This window comes from Stegostoma tigrinum, chromosome 19, assembly GCF_030684315.1.
Source record: "Stegostoma tigrinum isolate sSteTig4 chromosome 19, sSteTig4.hap1, whole genome shotgun sequence".
Classification (NCBI taxonomy): domain Eukaryota; kingdom Metazoa; phylum Chordata; class Chondrichthyes; order Orectolobiformes; family Stegostomatidae; genus Stegostoma; species Stegostoma tigrinum.
The window spans coordinates 51,317,240-51,338,011 of record NC_081372.1 but is presented as its reverse complement, the minus strand read 5'-3'; the positions used below and the strand labels follow the sequence as shown (position 1 = coordinate 51,338,011).

The 20,772-nt window shown below is 42.5% G+C and overlaps 2 protein-coding genes, 1 long non-coding RNA gene and 1 pseudogene across 3 annotated transcripts; all 4 read left to right on the top strand.

The window, feature by feature from the left end:
- The first annotated feature begins 1,345 nt into the window (after window positions 1-1,345).
- Window positions 1,346-7,169, top strand: LOC132210737 (troponin C, skeletal muscle-like). The gene is made up of 4 exons (XM_059652653.1): window positions 1,346-1,369; window positions 1,637-1,764; window positions 6,592-6,728; window positions 6,828-7,169. The coding sequence occupies exons 1-4, from the start codon at window positions 1,346-1,348 to the stop codon at window positions 6,857-6,859; spliced, it is 321 nt and encodes a 106-aa protein (XP_059508636.1). The 3' UTR covers window positions 6,860-7,169.
- Window positions 7,170-9,832: 2,663 nt separating this feature from the next.
- On the top strand, window positions 9,833-10,334 carry LOC132210755 (uncharacterized). The gene is made up of 2 exons (XR_009446944.1): window positions 9,833-10,016; window positions 10,111-10,334. It is a non-coding gene; the product is annotated as an uncharacterized LOC132210755 (long non-coding RNA).
- A 2,495-nt stretch (window positions 10,335-12,829) lies between these two features.
- LOC132210736 (troponin C, skeletal muscle-like) lies at window positions 12,830-15,592 on the top strand (annotated as a pseudogene).
- A 2,764-nt stretch (window positions 15,593-18,356) lies between these two features.
- LOC132210735 (troponin C, skeletal muscle-like) lies at window positions 18,357-20,561 on the top strand. Its single transcript, XM_059652652.1, has 3 exons — window positions 18,357-18,514; window positions 20,294-20,430; window positions 20,530-20,561. The coding sequence occupies exons 1-3, from the start codon at window positions 18,357-18,359 to the stop codon at window positions 20,559-20,561; spliced, it is 327 nt and encodes a 108-aa protein (XP_059508635.1).
- The last annotated feature ends 211 nt before the right edge of the window (window positions 20,562-20,772 follow it).

Genomic DNA, 20,772 nt, shown 5'->3' with positions numbered 1-20,772 from the left:
CATTACGTTTTATCATAGAATCCTTACACTGTGGAAACAGTCTATTTAGTCCATCAAGTCCACACCAACCCTCCAAAGAGCATCCCTCACTCTCCTCTATCCTTGTAACCATGCATCTCCCATGGCTTATTCATCTAGTCTACCCTCCCCAAGATACCATGGGCAATTAAGCATGGTTTGTTCACTAACAGGCTCATCTTTGGTCTACGGGAAGTAAAGGCAGTAGCCAGAGTAAAGCCATGTACACGAAGGGAGAATGTGCAAATTCCACGCAGACAGTTGGCCAAGGGTGGAATTGCACCCAGCTCTCTGTCACTGTGAGGAAGCAGTACCAAACACTGATCCACTGTGCAACAGTTAGTGTTATAGACAAAATGAGATGGCAATTGCCTCACACAATTTCAAGTATGAGACACAAAAATGAAATCAAGGATCAAGTAGTGCAACAATACATTCAGCACCATTTACAAGATGCAACACAGAAATTCACCAAGGTTCTGGCGAAAAAATATGCTTATCCCATGAACATTACCACCTGGAAGTGCTGTGCTGGGCTTTCAATGGGGTCCTTCATTCTTTCATCTTGCAGATTTCAGAGGCCTGTCATTTTAGTTCTCCACCCGGCCATCTTTCGTGCAAAAGAAAGATCTGTGATGCAATGGAAGACAGGCAAAATTGATGACAGAAGAGTCGGTCTTCTGGGGCCAAAGCAAATTGATTTGGGGCAAGAAAGCAAACAAATAAACCAAAATGTGCCTGAAGCAGGTGTGCACCTTCACTGAACAAGCATTCAAAACGAAAGATTTGGAAACAAAATGGAGCACTCTGTGAAATGGAATGAACAGTTGGAACCCATGCAGCTATAAAATGCCTTATTGAAAGACAAGGCACAGTTTGTTACCTTGACCTTCCTTGGAACAGTGCAGCAGGCCAAGTCAATGTCAGCCAGAGAGCATCATGGGCAATTTAAGTGACACGTCAAAGAAAGCACAGGGACATTCTTACCAGTTGCGTTGAAGTGTTCGGCAAAATGGTCTTCCAGTTTGTGCGTTTGATCGTTCCAATGTACAGCAGAATCCAAATTGTGTTGTGTCTAATTTTACTCTGTGAAGTTATTTCTTCGACGATTCCTTCTGGAGCAGATAAGAAAAATACTGGAGGTTAAAAAGCTGTTCTACTTTCTAGACTAAATTAAGAAGATCTGTAATGTTAACTATGACCTTTATTCTTTATTTTTCTACTTGCTATCTGAAGGTAATGCTTAACTTTTTAACTCTTTTTCAGTTACTAATTTGTACCTACATTTTTTGGGCGCAACTACCTTTGATCCAGAGATGGGACACGCATGGCAATGTTGTACATTTTCACTGTACTCTTGTAATACTGTACTTGAGTACACATGATAAAAAAATTCTAAATCTAATTGTAAATTATTTCATATCTTCACGATTTAGTACGCAACAGTTTTCTGCATTTCACATTTGACTGATATCTTGGGTGTCCCAAAGATAGTCAAATCTCAGATTGCAATTGGTCTCAAAAAGGGTAACATGCAGCTAAAACATTTGCAGTTTCTCTTCAAAAATTGTTTGGTTCACAAATATTCATGTTTAACAATGGACAGAGCTCACAATAGAGTGTGGTCTTCGGTCGCGGCACCATTGATTTTGAAGAGTTCTTGGTGACGTTGGCGAGGCAGATGAGAGAAGAAGTGAAAGGAAAGTCTGACAAAGACATCGCAGAATTCTTTTGTGTACTTGATGGGTGAGTTTGAGATTCTACATGACTGATATAAACATGATAGCGCAGCAATTCTATTTTGAGTTTGTTGATTCTCCATTGTATGTATTGAAAAAGTGACAAGTTCCTAAAAGATCAGCAAAGCAATCAGAAAAACATCCCTGCTTCAAGGAAATGTAGGGTACGGGGCCGACTAGCTAAGTTGCCTGTTTAGCTACTTTGCAAGGGAGAGCATAAACAATAGTGTGGGTTTAATTCCTACACCACCTCAGGTTACCGTGAATGACTCCCCTCAACACTCAACTCAGTCACAGTGACCCTCTGGTCGAAGTCACCACCAATCATCTCTCTCTAATGAAGTAGCAGCCACCTGATATGTTGACACAAAGGTGATTTTGCCTTTTGGTTCATGTAAATAAACCATTGTAGCAAATAAGTATATCAATTATACAAAATACTTCAGAAGCTGAAAAGATGAAATAATAATGAGAATCATTAATGTCACTCGCTTTAACACCATCTATCCAGAGAAGTGAAAAAGAGTCTGTGTTTTCAGCTCAATATAACTTCGTCATATCCAAAGTGAGGTAGAAGTGTGGAAACATTTGTTCCTAGAACATTTCTAGCGGGACTCGCAACTGGCAAACATGTGTTGAAATTGGTTTCATTTACATTGCATGTGACATGGTGCACCTTTCATGATCTTATACGAAAAGATATAAGAGTCGCCTGGAGACAGTTCTTTGAGGATTTACCAGGTTGAGGCTAAAAATCCTCAGCTTCACACAGCAGGAAAGTATTAACAGAGATAATGGGAACTGCAGATGCTGGAGCATTCCAAGATAATAAAATGTGAGGCTGGATGAACACAGCAGGCCAAGGAGCACAAAAGCTGACGTTTCGGGCCTCGACCCTTCATCAGAGAGGGGGATGGGGAGAGGGAACTGGAATAAATAGGGAGACAGGGGGAGGCGGACCGAAGATGGAGAGTAAAGAAGATAGGTGGAGAGAGTATAGGTGGGGAGGTAGGGAGGGGATAGGTCATTCCAGGGAAGACGGACAGGTCAAGGAGGTGGGATGAGGTTGGTAGGTAGCTGGGGGTGCGGCTTGGGGTGGGAGGAAGGAATGGGTGAGAGGAAGAGCCGGTGAGGGAGGCAGAGACAGGTTGGACTGGTTTTGGGATGCAGTGGGCCGGGGGGAAGAGCTGGGCTGGTTGTGTGGTGCAGTTGGGGGAGGGGACGAACTGGGCTGGTTTAGGGATGCAGTAGGGGAAGGGGAGATTTTTAAACTGGTGAAGTCCACATTGATACCATATGGCTGCAGGGTTCCCAGGCGGAATATGAGTTGCTGTTCCTGCAACCTTTGGGTGGCATCATTGTGGCAGTGCAGGAGGCCCATGATGGACATGTCATCAAGAGAATGGGAGGGGGAGTGGAAATGGTTTGCGACTGGGAGGTGCAGTTGTTTGTTGCGAACTGAGCTGAGGTGTTCTGCAAAGCGGTCTCCAAGCCTCCGCTTGGTTTCCCCAATGTAGAGGAAGCCACACCGGGTACAATGGATGCAGTATACCACATTGGCAGATGTGCAGGTGAACCTCTGCTTAATGTGGAATGTCATCTTGGGGCCTGGGATAGGGGTGAGGGAGGAGGTGTGGGGGCAAGTGTAGCATTTCCTGCGGTTGCAGGGGAAGGTGCCAGGTGTGGTGGGTTTGGAGGGCAGTGTGGAGCGAACAAGGCAGTCACGGAGAGAGTGGTCTCTCCGGAAAGCAGACAGGGGTGGGGATGGAAAAATGTCGGGTGGTGGGGTCGGATTGTAAATGGCGAAATGGTCGGAGGATGATGCGTTGTATCCGGAGGTTGGTAGGGTGGTGTGTGAGAACGAGGGGGATCCTCTTAAGGCGGTTGTGGCGGGGGCGGGGTGTGAGGGATGTGTTGCGGGAAATACGGGAGACGCGGTCAAGGGCGTTCTCGATCACTGTGGGGGGAAAGTTGCGGTCCTTAATGAACTTGGACAGCTGGGATGTGCGGGAGTGGAATGTCTTATCGTGGGAGCAGATGCGGCGGAGGCGGAGGAATTGGGAATAGGGGATGGAATTTTTGCAGGAGGGTGGGTGGGAGGAGGTGTATTCTAGGTAGCTGTGGGAGTCGGTGGGCTTGAAATGGACATCAGTTACAAGCTGGTTGCCTGAGATGGAGACTGAGAGGTCCAGGAAGGTGAGGGATGTGCTGGAGATGGCCCAGGTGAACTGAAGGTTGGGGTGGAAGGTGTTGGTGAAGTGGATGAACTGTTCGAGCTCCTCTGGGGAGCAAGAGGCGGCGCCGATACAGTCATCAATGTACCGGAGGAAGAGGTGGGTTTGGGGCCTGTGTAGGTGTGGAAGAGGGACTGTTCCACGTAACCTACAAAGAGGCAGGCATAGCTGGGGCCCATGCGGGTGCCCATGGCCACCCCCTTAGTCTGTAGAAAGTGGGAGGAGTCAAAAGAGAAGTTGTTGAGTGTGAGGACGAGTTCAGCTAGGCGGATGCGAGTGTCGGTGGAGGGGGACTGGTCAGGCCTGCGGGACAGGAAGAAGCGGAGGGCCTTGAGGCCATCTCCATGCGGAATGCAGGTGTACAGGGACTGGACTTCCATGGTGAATATGAGGTGTTGGGGGCCAGGGAATTGGAGGTCCTGGAGGAGGTGGAGGGTGTGGGTGGTGTCACGGACGTGTGGGGAGTTCCTGGGCCAAAGGGGAGAAAATGGAGTCCAGATAGGTGGAGATGAGTTCGGTGGGGCAGGAGCAGGCTGAGACGATGGGTCGACCAGGGCAGGCAGGTTTGTAGATTTTGGGAAGGAGATAGAAACGGGCCGTGCGGGGTTGGGGAACAATGAGGTTGGAGGCTGTGGGTGGGTGGTCCCCTGAGGTGATGAGGTCGTGAATGGTGTTGGAGATGATGGTTTGGTGCTCGGGTGTGGGGTCATGATCGAGGAGGCAGTAGGAGGTGGTGTCGGAGAGTTGGCGTCTGGCCTCGGCGATGTAGAGGTCAGTGCGCCATAATACCACTGCGCCACCCTTGTCTGCGGGTTTGATGGTGAGGTTGGGGTTGGAGCGGAGGGAACGGAGGGCTGCCCGTTCTGCGGGGGAGAGGTTGGAGTGGGTGAGAGGGGTGGAGAGGTTGAGGCGGTTGATGTCTCGACGGCAGTTGGAGATGGAGAGGTCGAGGGAGGCCAGGAGGCCTGGGGGTGGTGTCCAGGAGGAGGACTTGTGCTGGAAGCGGGTGAAGGGGTCAGTGGAAGGAGGGTTGGGTTACCGGTTGAAGAAGTTGGCATGGAGGCGAAGACGGCGGAAAAACTGCTCTATGTCCAACCGTGACTGGTATTCGTTGATGTGTGGTTGTAGGGGGACAAAGGTGAGCCCCTTGCTAAGGACTGACCGTTCGTCCTCAGTCAGTGGGAGGTCTGGGGGGATGGTGAAGATGCGGCAGGGCTCAGTGTGGCTGTCTCCTCTGGGGTTGCTGGCTGTGGAGGTTGTGGCCGGAGCGATGAGGTCGTCGGCCGTGGGCGGGGTTCCGTCGGCCGTGGGCGGGGTTTCGCCGGCGTCGGCCGTGGGCGGGGTTACGTCGGCCGTGGGCGGGGTTCCGTCGGCGTCGACCGTGGGCGGGGTTCCGTCAGCGGTTGGAGGATCGGGGTGGGTGAAGCAGCTGCGGTGAGGGTCGTGTGTGTGGTGAAGTACCTGGACGTGGAGGTGGTAACTGCTGCAGCGGTTCCGGTGCCGTGGGCGGGGTTCCTTCGGCGTCGACCGTGGGCGGGGTTCCGTCGGCGTCGACCGTGGGCGGGGTTTCGTCGGCGGTTATTAACAGTTTTAACTGTTATTAAGTAAAAGTATTAACAGTTGAGACTATTTTCCCTTCAACAAAGAAGACTAAACGGTGATCCATAGATGGTTGCAATACTCACAGATGTTTTGAAAATGTGGATAGACAGCATGTTTTCACTTCAGGGAGATAGTAGCATAATGGAAATGTCTCAGACTAGCGAGCCAGTGGATCATGCTGATGCTCCAAGAACAAACTTTCAAATCTCATCCGGTGAGCTAGTGAAATAGAAAACTCAATCAATACATCTGCAGCTGATGTCGTTGATGATAGTGAAAAGTCTGAGTGGTTGTTGTGAAAACCTATGTGGTTCACTTGTCTCCTTCAAGGAAGACAATCTGCCATCCTTACCTTGCTGGCCTGAATATATATCCAGACCAGTGGAACGCTGTCTGATTTGTAACTTCACTCTGAAATTACTGAACAAGCAACTCCATTCAAGTGCAATTAGGCATGGACAACAATGCAGTCGTTGTCAGCAACACACTTATCCACGTAAAAGGCGATGGAGAACATAAGGAGAGAATATCAACAGAAGATTTTCAGAAAACAAAACTGTCACGAACAAAATTGTGGAAGAGCACAAAGTGTGATTCAATATTATCATTTGAATGAAAGGGAAGCCATTTCCAATTGAACATAATTCAAGGTGATAATGTCAAATTATTTGTAATTGCTTTCAGAGCAGAGGGCACACTATTGAATTCAGGTCTTGAGAAATTTGAGACATTGTGTGGGAACTGTATCATTTTTGGATGAAACAGGTGAGTTCAAATGTGAGGTTTATGAAGCTATTTCCACATGTGTTCGTGCATGACATCTAGATTTGTTGTAAGCCAGTTTTTAAATTGGATTACCTGATGAGATTAAATAATGTAAACTTCCAGACAGAAAGAAAGTGAAATTAGATGGATATGATCTTTTCTCAACTTCTATTTTGGTAAGGCAGATAACATTGCTGGATTGGGGACTTTCATACTTTTCTTGATGACTCTAGCCATGCTGACGGCTTCATCGAATGTTCTGAGCTGCATATTGCCATCATGGCTGCTGGGGAGCATGTTACAGAGGAGGAAGTTCATGAACTCATCAGGGAGTGGGACAAGAACAGTGATGGCAAACTTGACTTTGATGGTATGTGCAAATGTTTAAAAATTAGCGATATTGTGTGGGTTTATTACTGAGTATTTAAACTATGTCTGCTTTCAATCAAATGTCTTCCACCCTTCACAGAATGGTCGAAGATGTTGGAGAATGTCCAATAAAACAGCCAACATCCATCAGCAACCCACTGTGATACAAAAATTTCATGACCTGTGCGTCGTCTCCCTTCTCCGAATCACTGCCTAGACATCTGAAATACACTCAATGATTGCAAAGAATTCAAAATCTGTTTGACAGGACTGGAGCTACATATATAGCAAAGAGCTTCATAACTGCTGTAAGTCTCTCTTTGTGAGGAAGAAGCAATCGCATATGTATGAAATGCTCAGTGATTTTCCTCTCAGCCTGGAACGCTGCACAATTTATTCAAAACCATTTCCTAATAAAGTTAATGCCAATTTTTTCCACCCAGTTGTTGCATTCCACTTGTGAGTGACAGGTATTCTCTGGATATTTATCCTCTATTTTCAGCAGGCGACAAAATCAAATGAGAAAGTGAAAAAGCAGTTTCGAAATATTGGCAGCAAAACCATTTTCTTGACATGGCACATCTTTCATGAACACAGCATATCTCGATAGTCGTATAAATACTAAAGTATTTTCAAAGGGTATTCAACACTTCATGAAGAATACTTCATCAACAACCTGCACACAGCAAATTCTACATTCGTAGATAAGCCATTTTTGTGATAATATGAGGAATAAATATTGGCCTCTCCGGCTCTCCTTTCAAATCATATCCCAGGATCCACAGATGACGGCTGTCATCCAAATGACAAATTATCTTAAAGTTCAACATTATCACTGCCATTCACTGCACATTAATCAGCTGCTGTCAATGCCAGATTGGAAACTACAAATTTGAATTCACACACAAGAATGCTTCACTCTGAATCACAGCACAGTCTAGAGCACAACAAGCTGCAGTTGGTGACAGTTCACTGAAATGATTGTTATGAGTAAACCATCGCACCATTACATTTTATGATAGAATCCTTACATTGTGGAAACAGTCTACTTAGTCCATCAAGTCCACACCAACCCTCCAAAGAGCATCCCTCACTCTCCTCTATCCTTGTAACCATGCATTTCCCATGGCTTATTCATCTAGTCTACCCTCCCCAAGATACCATGGGCAATTAAGCATGGTTTGTTCACTAACAGGCTCATCTTTGGTCTACGGGAAGTAAATGCAGTAGCCAGAGTAAACCCATGTACACGCAGGGAGAATGTACAAATTCCACGCAGACAGTTGGCCAACGGTGGAATTGCACCCAGCTCAAGACCAGATTGCTTGGAGGAAAATTCTTACCTCAAGGCAGGCACTCACAGAATCTGGGACTTGGTCTGGGGAGGTGAAGAAATCTCGTAGCGTGATGTAAACATGAAAATTCCAAAAGCATTTCCTGTGCTGGGTTTTCAATGGGGGCCTTCATTCTTTAATCTTGCAGATTTCAGAGGCCTGTCATTTTAGTTCTCCACCTGGCCATCTTTCGTACAAAAGAAAGATCTGTGATGCAGTGGGTTACAGGGAAAACTGATTGTGGACGAGTCAGTCCTCAGGGGTCAAAGGAAATTGATTTGGTGCAAGAAAGTAAACAAATATACCAAAATGAGCCTCAGCCAGGTGTGCCTCTAGCTGAACAAATATTAAAAAGGAAAGAAAATAGAGTACACTGAGTACATAGAGTACAAATCTCACTGTTTAGCACCATCTTTAGAGACATGTAAACGGTGTTTGTGTCTGGGTCCAACACAATTTCTTCAAACCTGAATTGAGGTAGAAATACAGAAACATTTGGTGCAAGAAACGTTTCCAGCAAAACTCGCAACTTTCAAACATGTATTGAAATTTGTTTCATCTGCATCATATGTCACACGCAGTTACTTTCATCATTTCATAAAAAGGGTTGAAGTGGCACTGGAGATCGTGCTTCCTGGATTTACGAGGATGAGACTAGAAATGCTCAGGTGTACACCGAGGGAAAAGATTAACAGTTGAGTCTACTTTCGCTTCAATAAAGAAGATAGAACAGAGAACATTACAGTGCAGCACAGGCCATTCGGTCCTTGATGTTGTGCTGACCTGTGAAACCAATCTGAAGCCCATCTAACCTACACTATTCCATTATCATCCATATGTATATCCAATGACAATTTAAATGCCCTTAAATTTGGTGAGTCGACTACTGTTGCAAGCAGGTGGTGACACAAATACGGATGCAAAGTTCATAGATATTTTGACAACATGGGCAGACAGCATGTTTTCACTTCAGGGAGATGGGAAGATTGTGGAACTATCACTGGACTAACGAGCCAGTAGCCCATGCTGATGCTCCAGGAGCAAGCTTTGAAATCGCATCCTGTCAGCTGTTGAATTAGAAAACTCAGTCAAAAAACCTGTAGCATAACTTTAAGGATGACTGTGACAGTTGCCACTGATTATTGTGAAAGCCTCTCTGATTCACTTGAGTCCTTTATGGAAGACAATCCACCATCCTTACCTCTCTGGTCTGAAAGTGTCTCCAGTTCACTAGAATTGTGTCTGATGTGTAACTGCATTCTGGAATTACTCATCGAGCAAGTCCATTCGAGAGCAATTCGGCATGGACAACAATGCCGCCCTTGTCAGATCCATGTAAAAAGCTACGGAGGGCATAAGTAGAGACAATCATCCGAAGATACTTCAAACAAAAACTGCCATGACCAAAAATGTCGAAACAAAAATGTATTCAAGATTACAATACCAATTAAAGGGAAGCGAGGCATGGATTGAATGTAATAGAAGTTTATAAAGACAAATTCTTTGAAATTGCATTCAGAGTAGAGGGCACACTATTCTGTTCAGGACTTGAGTAATTTGAGACATTGTGTGGGAAGTGTAGCTTTCTCGGATTGAACAGATGACTTTAGACCTGAGGTTTCTGAAGCTCTTTCCTGAGATGTTCATACATTACATCTAGATATGTTTTAGACCAGTGATTAAATAATGTAAATTTCCAGGCAGAAAACAAAGTGAAATGAGATGGACCTGATCTTTTCTCATGCAGCAACTTCTATTTTGGTCAGTAGGATAACTTGACTGGATTGGGGACATTCATACTTTCCTTGCTGACTCCAGCAATGCTGATGGTTTCATCGATCGTCATGAGCTGAATGTTGTCATCAATGCTATTGGGAAACATTTTGCAGAGGAGGAAATTCATGAATTCATGAAACAATCGGACAAGAACAATGATGGGAAACTTGATGTTTGTTGTATGTCCAAATAATAAAAACAAATTCATTAGTGATACTATATTGGTTTAGTATTGAGTATTTAAAAGAATCATATACCTTCCTCTGTCTACAGAATGGGTGAAGATGATGGAGAAGACCCAATAAGTAACCAGCGTCCCTCAGCAATCCATTATGATTCAACAAGTTAATGAATTCCTGGCTGCTACAGTTTTTTACTTTGTGAGGAAGACGTAACTCCTATGAACGAAATGCTTTGTCATTTTTTTACCGGCACGGAACACTGCACAGTTTATTTGCAACCCTTTCCTAATAAACCTAATCTCAATGTTTTTCCAACCAATTGTTGTTGCATTTCATTTAGTGAATGCCACGGATTCTGTAGATTTTTGTTCTCTATTTTTAGCAGTTGACAATGTTCAATTATATCATTCAAAAGAGTTTTCTATATTGGCACCAAAACCATTTCCAGTTAAATGGTACATCTTTCATGAACACAGCATATCTTAAACAGGTGTTATAAATATGAAGTATTTTGAAAGGGTATTCAGTATTTTATGAAGGAAATGCAGTCATCAAACTGCATACACAAAGCCCACAGAAGTAGATAACCTGTTTTTGTGATATTATGAGGAATAAATATTGGCCTCTCCTGCTTGTCTTTTAAATCATGTTAGAGGATCCACAGATCGTGGCTGTCATCCAAAAGAAAAAGTATCTGAGAAGCAACACACCCTTGGTATTACACTGGGCGCTCGTCAGCAGGTTCGAGTGTTAGACTAGAAACCACTACTTGGCATTCACAGACATGAGTGCATCAAACAGAGCCACAGCTCAGTCATTAGCACAACAAGCTGCAGTTGGTGAACATTTACTCAAATGATTGTTATGAGTGATCCATTGTGCCTTTATGTTTAACGATAGAATCATTACAGTGTGGAAGTAGGCTATTCAGCCCATCAAGCCCACACCACTCGTCCACAGAGCATCCCACGCTCTCCCCTGTACTTGTAACCCTGCATCTCCCATGGCTAATTCATCTAACCTACTCTCCCCGAGATACTATGGGCAACTTAGCATGGCCAAACTGGCCAAAATGCATATCTTTGGACTATGGGAAGGAACTGGAGCAACTGGGGGAAACACATAGACACAGGGAGAATGTGCAAACTCCACACAGACAGTTGGCCAAGAGTGGAATTGAACACAGCTCCCTGTCACTGTGAGGAAGCAGTGCTAACCACTGAGACACCATGCAACCCTTAGAATTACAGGGAAAGACAAGATGGCAATTGCCTCACAACATTTAAAGCATGAAACACATGCAGTAAATCAAGGAACAAGTCGTATAACAATACATTTATCACAATAATTCTGCAAAACAAGCTGCAGTTGGTGAAAGTTCACTTAAAGAATTGTTATGAGTAAACCATTGCACCATTATGTTTAATCGTAGAATACTAACAGTGTGGAAACAGGCTGCATTGTCCATCACATTTACACCAACACTCTATGGACCATCCCTCACGCAACTCTTTCCTTGTAACCTTGCATTTCCCATGGTTAATTCATAGAATCTACCCTCCCCAAGATACCATGCGCAATTTAGCATGGCCTGCTCACCTAGCATGCACATCTTTGGCCTGCAGGAATTAAATGGAGTAACCAGAGGAAACCCACATAGACACAGGGAGAATGTGCAAACTCCACGCAGACAGTTGGCCAAGGGTGGAATTGAACTCAGCTCTACGTGAGGCAACAGTGCAAACCACTGATACACTGTGCAACACTTAGTGTTGAAGGCAAAAAGAGGTGACAATTGCCTCAAACAACTTAAAGTATGAAACTCACACATGAAATCAAGGAACAAGTAGTGTAACAATACACTCAGCACCATTTACAAGATGCATTACAGAAACTCACCAAGGTTCAGTCGAAAAAATATGCTTATCCCATGAACTTTACCACCTGGAAATAGAACGGCAGCAAGTACATGGGAACACCACCACCTGCACATTCCCCTGCAAGACACTCACCATCCTGACTTGGAACTATATCTCCATTTACACCATGTCTTTGTGTCATTGCAGACATTGTGAGCTGACTTGCACTAAATGGATGGCAGTGGCTCAAGACATTCAACCAAAACGTCACAAGTGAATAGTAGGCACATCCAGGTGATAGTACCTCGCTATATATTTATCTACGTGCTGAACAGATATCAAGACCAGCCTGCTTGGAGGAAAATTCTTACCTCGAGGCAGGCACTCACAGCATCCGGAAGTTGGCACGGGGAGGTGAAGAAGTCTCACAGGGTGATGGAATCATGAAATTTCCAAAAGCATTTCCTGTGCTGGGTTCTCAATGGGGGCCTTCATTGTTTAATTTTGCAGATTTCAGAGGCCTGTCATTTAACTTCTCCACCCGGCCATCTTTCGTACAAAAGAAAGATCTGTGATGCAATGAAAGACAGGGAAATTTGATGACAGAAGAGTCAGTCTTCTGGGGCCAAAGCAAATTGATTTGGGGCAAGAAAGCAAACAAATAAACCAAAATGTGCCTGAAGCAGGTGTGCACCTTTACTGAACAAACATTCAAAAGGAAAGATTTGGAAACAAAATGGAGCACTCTGTGAAATGGAATGAAAAGTTGCAGCCGATGCAGCTATAAAATGCTTTGTTGAAAGACAAGGCACAGTTTGTTACCTTGACCTTCCTTGGAACAGTGCAGCAGGCCAAGTCAATGTCAGTCAGAGAGCATCATGGGCAATTAAAATGACACGTCAACGAAAGCACAGGGACATTCTTACGAGCTGCGTTGAAGTACTCGGCAAAATGGTCTTCCAGTTTGTGCGTTTGATCGTTCCAATGTACAGCAGAATCCAAATTGTGTTGTGCGTAACTTTACTCTGTGAAGTTATTTCTTCGACGAATCCTTCTGGAGCAGAGAAGAAAAATACTGGAGGTAAAAAAGCTGTTCTACTTTCTAGACTAAATTAAGAAGAACTGTAATGTTAACTATGATCTTTATTCTTTATTTTTCTACTTGCTATCTGAAGGTAACGCACAACTTTTTAACTCTTTTTCAGTTACTAATTTGTACCTACATTTTTTGGGCGCAAGTACCTTTTATCAAGAAATGGGACATGCGTGGCAATGTTGTACATTTTCACTGTACTCCTGTAATACTGTACTTGAGTACACATGATAAAAAAATTCTAAATCTAATTGTAAATTATTTCATATCTTCACGATTTAGTACGCAACAGTTTACTTCATTTCACGTTTGCCTGATATCTTGGGTGTCCCAAAGATAGTCAATTCTCAGATTGCAATTGGTCTCAAAAAGGGTAACATGCAGCTTAAACATTAGCAGTTTCACTTCAAAAATCGTTTGGTTCACAAATATTCATGTTTAACAATGGACAGAGCTTACAACTGAGTGTGGTCTTAGGTAGCGGCACCATTGATTTTGAAGAGTTCTTAGTGACGATGGCGAGTCAAATGAGAGAAGAAGTGAAAGGATGTCTGACAAAGACATCGCAGAATTCTTTCGCGTATTTGATGGGTGAGTTTGAGATTCTACATGACTGGTATAAACATGATAGCGCAGCAATTCTATTTTGAGTTTGTTGATTCTCCGTTGTATGTATTGAAAAAGAGACAAGTTTCTAAAAGATCAGCAAAGCAATCAGAAAAACATCCCTGCTTCAAGGAAATGTAGGGTACGGGACCGATTAGCTCAGTTCCCTGGTTAACTGGTTTGCAAGGGAGAGCATACACAATAGTGTGGGTTTAATTCCTACACCAGCTCAAGTTACCGTGAATGACACCCCTCAACTCTCAACTCAGTCACAGTGACCGTCTGGTCGAACTCACCACCAATCATCTCTCTCTAATGAAATAGCAGCCACCTGATATGTTGACACAAAGGTGACTTTACCTTTTGCTTCATGTAAGTAAACCGTTGCAGCAAACGAGTATGTCAATGATACAAAATACTGCAGAAGCTGAAAAGATGAAATAATAATGAGAATCATTAATGTCACTCGCTTTAACACCATCTACCTAGAGAAGCAAAAAAGAGTCTGTGTTTTCAGCTCAATATAATTTCTTCATATCCAAAGTGAGGTAGAAGTGTGGAAACATTTGTTCCTAGAACATTCCTAGCAGGACTCGCAACTGGCAAACATGTATTGAAATTTGTTTCATTTACATTGCATGTGACATGGTGCACCTTTCATGATTTTATACTAAAAGATATCAGAGTTGCCTGGAGACAGTTCTTTGAGGATTGACCAGGTTGAGACTAAAAATCCTCAGCTTCACACATCAGGAAAGTATTAACAGTTGAGTCTATTGTCCCTTCAACAAAGAAGACTAAAGAGTGATCCATAGATATATGCAATACTCACAGATGTTTTGACAACTTTGACAGACAGCATGTTCTCACTTCAGGGAGATAGTAGCACAGTGGAAACGTCCCGGGCTAGCGAGCCAGTGGAGCCTGCTGATGCTCCAGAAACAAACTTTTAAATCTCATCCTGTGAGCTAGTGATATAGTAAACTCAATCAATACATCTGCAGCATAAAAGTGATGTGGTGATGATCGTGACAAGTGTTATTGATTGTTGTGAAAACCTATGTGGTTCACTTGTCTCTTTCAAGGAAGACAATCTGCCATCCTTACCTTGCTGGCCGGAATATATATCCAGACCAGTGGAACGTTGTCTGATTTGTAACTGCACTCTGAAATTACTGAACAAGCAACCCCATTAAAGAGCAATTAGGCATGGACAACAATGCAGTCCTTGTCAGCAACACACTTATCCACGTAAAAAGTGATGGAGAACATAAGAAGAGAAAATCAATCGAAGATTTTCAGAAGAAAACTGTCATGAACCAAATTGTGGACACAGCAAGTGTGATTCATTATTGTCACTGGAATGAAAGGGAAGCTAGTTCCAACTCAGAGAGTCAAAGGCTATAATGACAAATATTTTGTAATTGCTTTCAGAGCAGAGGGCACACGGTGCAATTCAGGCCTTGAGAAATTTGAGACATTGTGTGGGAAATATATCATTTTTGGATGGAACAGGTGAGTTTAGACCTAAGCTGTATGAAGCTGTTTCCTCAGATGATTGTACAACATATCTCGATTTGTTGTAAGCCAGTGATTAAAATGGATTACTTGATGAGATTAAACAATGTAAATTTCCAGACAGAAAGAAACTGAAATTAGATGAATATGATCTTTTCACTATTTCTATTTTGGTAATGTAGAAAACATTGCTGGATTGTGACATTCACACTTTTCTTGATGACTCTAGCAATGCTGACAGTCTCATTGATCGTGATGAGCTGAATATTGTCATCGAGGAGGCTGGGGAGCATGTTACCGAGGAGGAATTTCATGAATTCATCAGCGAGTGGGACAAGAACAGTGATGCAATCTTGATTTTGATGGTATGTGCAAATTTTTTAAAAATTAGCGATATTGTGTTGGTTTAGTATTGAGTATTTAAACTATTTAGGTTTTCAATCAAATATCTTCCAAACTTTTCAGAATGGTCTAAGTTGTTGCAGAATGTCCAGTAAAAAATGTCAACATCTGTCAGCCACCCATTATGATTCAACAATTTAATGAACTCTGTGCTGTCGCCCTTCTGCAGCCAACAGCCTCGGCATCTGAATACACTCAATGATTGCAAAAAATTCAAAATCTGTTCAACAGGACTGGAGCTACACATGTAACAAAGAGCTTCATATTTGCTGCAGTTCTTTCTTTGTGAGGAAGAAGCAATCTCCGATGAATGACAAGTTTCGGCATTTTGCGATCCATATGGAATACGGCACAATTTATTCACAACAATTTCCTTGCAAAGTTCTGATTGATTTTTCCAGACAGTTATTGTTGCATTTCACCTGGTCAATGACATGGATTCTCTGGATATTTATTCTCTATTTCCAGGAGGCAACAATGTTAAATTACACAACGAAAAATCAGTTTCTATATATTGGCAGCAAAACCATTTTCTTTATTTAGCACATCTTTCATGAACACAGCAGATCTTGACAGTTCTTCTAAATATTGAAGTATTTTGAAAGGGTATTCGGTATTTCATCAAGGATTCGCAGTCACCAACCTGCACACAGCAAATTCCACATCAGTACACAAGCCACTCTTCAGATGCTTGTGGACTAAATTTTTGCGTCTCCAGCCCTTCTTTTAAATCGTATCCCAGGATCCATAGATGATGGCTGTCATCCAAAAGACAAATTACCTGAAACTGCAACATTCCCATGGCCTTACACTGCCCATTAATCAGCAGCTTCAGGGTCCGACCAGAAAACTACAAATTTGAATTCACAGACAAGAATCATTCAAACTGAACCACAGCACAGTCTATAGCACAACAAGCTGCAGTTGGTGACAGTTCACTGAAATGATTGTTATGAGTAAACCATTGTGCTACTATGTTTAATCATAGAATCCCAACAGTGTGGAAACAGGCTACTTAGTCCATCAAGTCCACACCAACCCTCCAAAGAGCATCCCTCACTCTCCTCTATCCTTGTAACCCTGCATTTCCCATGGCTTATCCATCTAATCTACCCTCCCCAAGATACCATGGTCAATTTGGCACGGCTTGTTCGCCTAACATGCACATCTTTGTTCCACAGGAAGTAACTGCAGTAACCAGAGTAAACCCATGTACATTCAGGGAGAATGTGCAAACTCCACGCAGACAATTAGCCAAGGGTGGAATTGTACCCAGCTCTCTCTCACTGTTAGTCAGCAGTGCTAACCACTGTGCAACCCTTAGAGTTAGAGTCAAAATGAGACGGCATTGCCTCACACAATTTAAAGTGTGAAACACAAAAATGAAATCAATGATCAAGTAGTTTAAAAATACATTCATCACCACATACAAGATGCATTACAGAAATTCACCAAGCTTCTGTCGAAAAAATATGCTTATCCCATGAACATTGCCACCTGGAAGTAGAATGGCAGCAAGTACATGGGAACACCACCACCTGCACATTCCATTCCAAGCTACTCACCATCCTGACTTGGAACTATATCTCCATTTACACCATGACTTTGCTTCAAGTACCTGGTACTCCCTCCAGGCAGATATTGTGAGCTGACTTGCACTAAATGGACGGCAGTGGCTCAAGACATTCATCCAAAACAGTCACACGCGAATCGTAGGCACATCCAGGTGAGAGTACTGCACAAGATATTTATCTACCTGTTGAACAGATATCAAGACCAGCCTGCTTGGAGGAAAATTCTTACGTCGAGGCAGGCACTCACAGAATCTGGAAGTTGGCCTGGGGAGGTGAAGAAATCTCACAGCGTGATGGAATCATGAAAATTCCAAAAGCATTTCCTGTGCTGGGTTTTCAGTGGGGGCCTTCATTCTTTAATTTTGCAGATTTAAGAGGCCTGTGAATTTAGTTCTCCACCCGGCCATCTTTTGTACAAAAGAAAGATCTGTGATGCAATGGAAGACAGGGAAAATTGATGACAGAAGATTCAGTCTTCTGGGGCCAAAGGAAATTGATTTGGGGAATGAAAATGGAATGAAAAGTTGCAGCCCATGCAGCTATAAAATGCCTTATTAAAAGACAAGGCACAGTTTGTTACCTTGACCTTCCTTGGAACAGTGCAGCAGGCCAAGTCAATGTCAGCCAGAGAGCATCATGGTGAATTAAAATGACACGTCTAAGAAAGCACAGGGACATTCTTACGAGCTGCGTTGAAGTGTTCAGCAAAATGGTCTTCCAGTTTGTGTGTTTGATCGTTCCAATGTACAGCAGAATTTAAATTGTGTCGTGTGTAATTTTAATCTGTGAAGTTATTTCTTCGACGATTCCTTCTGGAGCAGATAAGAAAAACACTGGAGGTAAAAAAGCTGTTCTACTTTCTAGACTAAATTAAGAAGAACTGTAATGTTAACTATGACCTTTATTCTTTATTTTTCTACTTGCTATCTGAAGGTAATGCTTAACTTTTTAACTCTTTTACAGTTACTATTTTGTACCGACATTTTTTGGGCGCAACTACCTTTGATCCAGAAATGGGACATGCGTGGCAATGTTGTACATTTTCACTGTACACCTGTAATACTGTACTTGAGTACACATGATAAAAAAATTTTACATCTAATTGTAAATTATTTCATATCTTCACGATTTAGTACGCAACAGTTTACTCCATTTCACATTTGACTGATATCTTGGGTGTCCCAAAGATAGTCAAATCTCAGATTGCAATTGGTCTCAAAAAGGGTAACATGCAGCAAAAACATTAGCAGTTTCACTTCAAAAATCGTTTGGTTCACAAATATTCATGTTTAACAATGGACAGAGCTTACAACTGAGTGTGGTCTTAAGTAGCGGCACCATTGATTTTGAAGAGTTCTTGGTGACAATGGCGAGGCAGATGAGAGAAGAAGTGAAAGGGAAGTCTGATAAAGACATCGCAAAATTCATTCATGTATTTGATGGGTGAGTTTGAGCTTCTACATGACTGGTATAAACATGATAGAGCAACAATTCTATTTTGAGTTTGTTGATTCTCCGTTGTTTGCATTGAAAAAGAGACAAGTTTCTAAAAGATCCGCAAAGCAATCAGAAAAACATCCCTGCTTCAAGGAAATGTAGGGTACGGGGACGATTAGCTCTGTTGCCTGTTTAGCTGGTTTGCAAGGGAGAGCATAGACAATAGTGTGGGTTTAATTCCTACACCACCTCAGGTTACCGTGAATGACTCCCCTCAACACTCAACTCAGTCACAGTGACCCTCTGGTCGAAGTCACCACCAATCATTTCTCGCTAATGAAATAGCAGCCACCTGAAATGTTGACACAAAGGTCAATTTACCTTTTAGTTCATGTAAATAAACCATTGTAGCAAACAAGTATATCAATTATACAAAATACTTCAGAAGCTGAAAATATGAAATAATAATGAGAATCATTAATGCCACTCGCTTTAACACCATCTATATAGAGAAGAAAAAAAAAGAGTCTGTGTCTTCACCTCAGTATAACTTCTTCATATCCAAAGTGAGGTAGAAGTGTGGAAACATTTGTTCCTAGAACACTTCCAGCAGGACTCGCAACTGTCAAACATGGATTGAAATTTGTTTCATTTACATTGCATGTGACATGGTGCACCTTTCATGATTTTATACTAAAAGATTTTGTACTATAAGAGTTGCCTGGAGACAGTTCTTTGAGGATTTACCAGGTTGAGGCTAAAAATCCTCAGCTTCACACATCAGGAAAGTATTAACAGTTGAGACTATTTTCCCTTCAACAAAAAAGTCTAAAGGGTGATCCATAGATAGTTGCAATACTCACAGATGTTTTGAAAATGTGGATAGACAGCATGTTTTCACTTCAGGGAGACAGTAGCATAATGGAAATGTCCCAGACTAGTGAGCGAGTGGATCCTGCTGATGCTCCAAGAACAAACTTTCAAATCTCATCCGGTGAGCTAGTGAAATAGAAAACTCAATCAATACATCTGCAGCATAAAACTGATGTCGTTGATGATAGTGAAAAGTCTGAGAGGTTGTTGTGAAAACCTATGTGGTTCACTTGTCTCCTTCAAGGAAGACAATCTGCCATCCTTACCTTGCTGGCCTGAATATATATCCAGACCAGTGGAACGCTGTCTGATTTGTAACTGCACTCTGAAATTACTGAACAAACAACTCCATTCAAGTGCAATTAGGCATGGACAACAATGCAGTCCTTGTCAGCAACACACTTATCCATGTAAAAGGCGATGGAGAACATAAGTAGAGAATATCAACAGAAGATTTTCAGAAAACAAAACTGCCACGAACAAAATTGTGGAAGAGCAGAAAGTGTGATTCAATATTATCATTTGAATGAAAGGGAAGCCATTTCCAGTTGAACATAATTGAAGGTGATAATGACAAATTATTTGTAATTGCTTTCAGAGCAGAGGGCACACTATTGAATTCAGGTCTTGAGAAATTTGAGATATTGTGTGGGAACTGTATCATTTTTGGATGACACAGGTGAGTTCAAGTGTGAGGTTTATGAAGCTATTTCCACATGTGTTCGTGCATGATATCTAGATTTGTTGTACGCCAGTTTTTAAATTGGATTACTTGATGAGATTAAATAATGTAAACTTCCAGACAGAAAGAAAGTGAAATTAGATGGATATGATCTTTTCTCAACTTCTATTTTGGTAAGGTAGATAACATTGCTGGATTGGGGACTTTCATACTTTTCTTGATGACTCTAGCAATGCTGACGGCTTCATCGATTGTTCTGAGCTGCATTTGGCCATCATGACTGCTGGGGAGCATGTTACAGAGGAGGAAGCTCATGAACTCATCAGGGAGTGGGACAAGAACACTGATGGCAAACTTGACTTGGATGGTATGTGCAAATTTTTAAAAATTATCAATATTGTGTGGGTTTATTATTGAGTATTTAAACGATGTCTGCTTTCAATCAAATGTCTTCCACCCTTTACAGAATGGTCGAAGTTGTTGAAGAATGACCAGTAAAACCATTGCACCATTACGTTTTATCATAGAATCCTTACATTGTGGAAACAGTCTACTTAGTCCATCAAGCCCACACCAACCCTCCAAAGAGTAACGCTCACTCTCCTCTATCCTTGTAACCATGCATTTCCCATGGCTTATTCATCTAGTCTACCATCCACAAGATACCATGGGCAATTAAGCATGGTTTGTTCACTAACAGGCTCATCTT

Excerpts from the sequence above, each read along its gene's own strand:
- LOC132210737 (XM_059652653.1), top strand. The coding sequence starts at position 1,346 with ATGGCAATGTTGTACATTTTCACT. Across the intron at positions 1,370-1,636 it reads CAATGTTGTACATTTTCACT|AGTGTGGTCTTCGGTCGCGG; the intron begins GTACTCTTGTAA and ends AGCTCACAATAG. Across the intron at positions 1,765-6,591 it reads TTCTTTTGTGTACTTGATGG|CCATGCTGACGGCTTCATCG; the intron begins GTGAGTTTGAGA and ends TGATGACTCTAG.
- LOC132210735 (XM_059652652.1), top strand. The coding sequence starts at position 18,357 with ATGTTTAACAATGGACAGAGCTTACAACTGAGTGTGGTCTTAAGTAGC. Across the intron at positions 18,515-20,293 it reads TTCATTCATGTATTTGATGG|CAATGCTGACGGCTTCATCG; the intron begins GTGAGTTTGAGC and ends TGATGACTCTAG. Across the intron at positions 20,431-20,529 it reads TGGCAAACTTGACTTGGATG|AATGGTCGAAGTTGTTGAAG; the intron begins GTATGTGCAAAT and ends CACCCTTTACAG.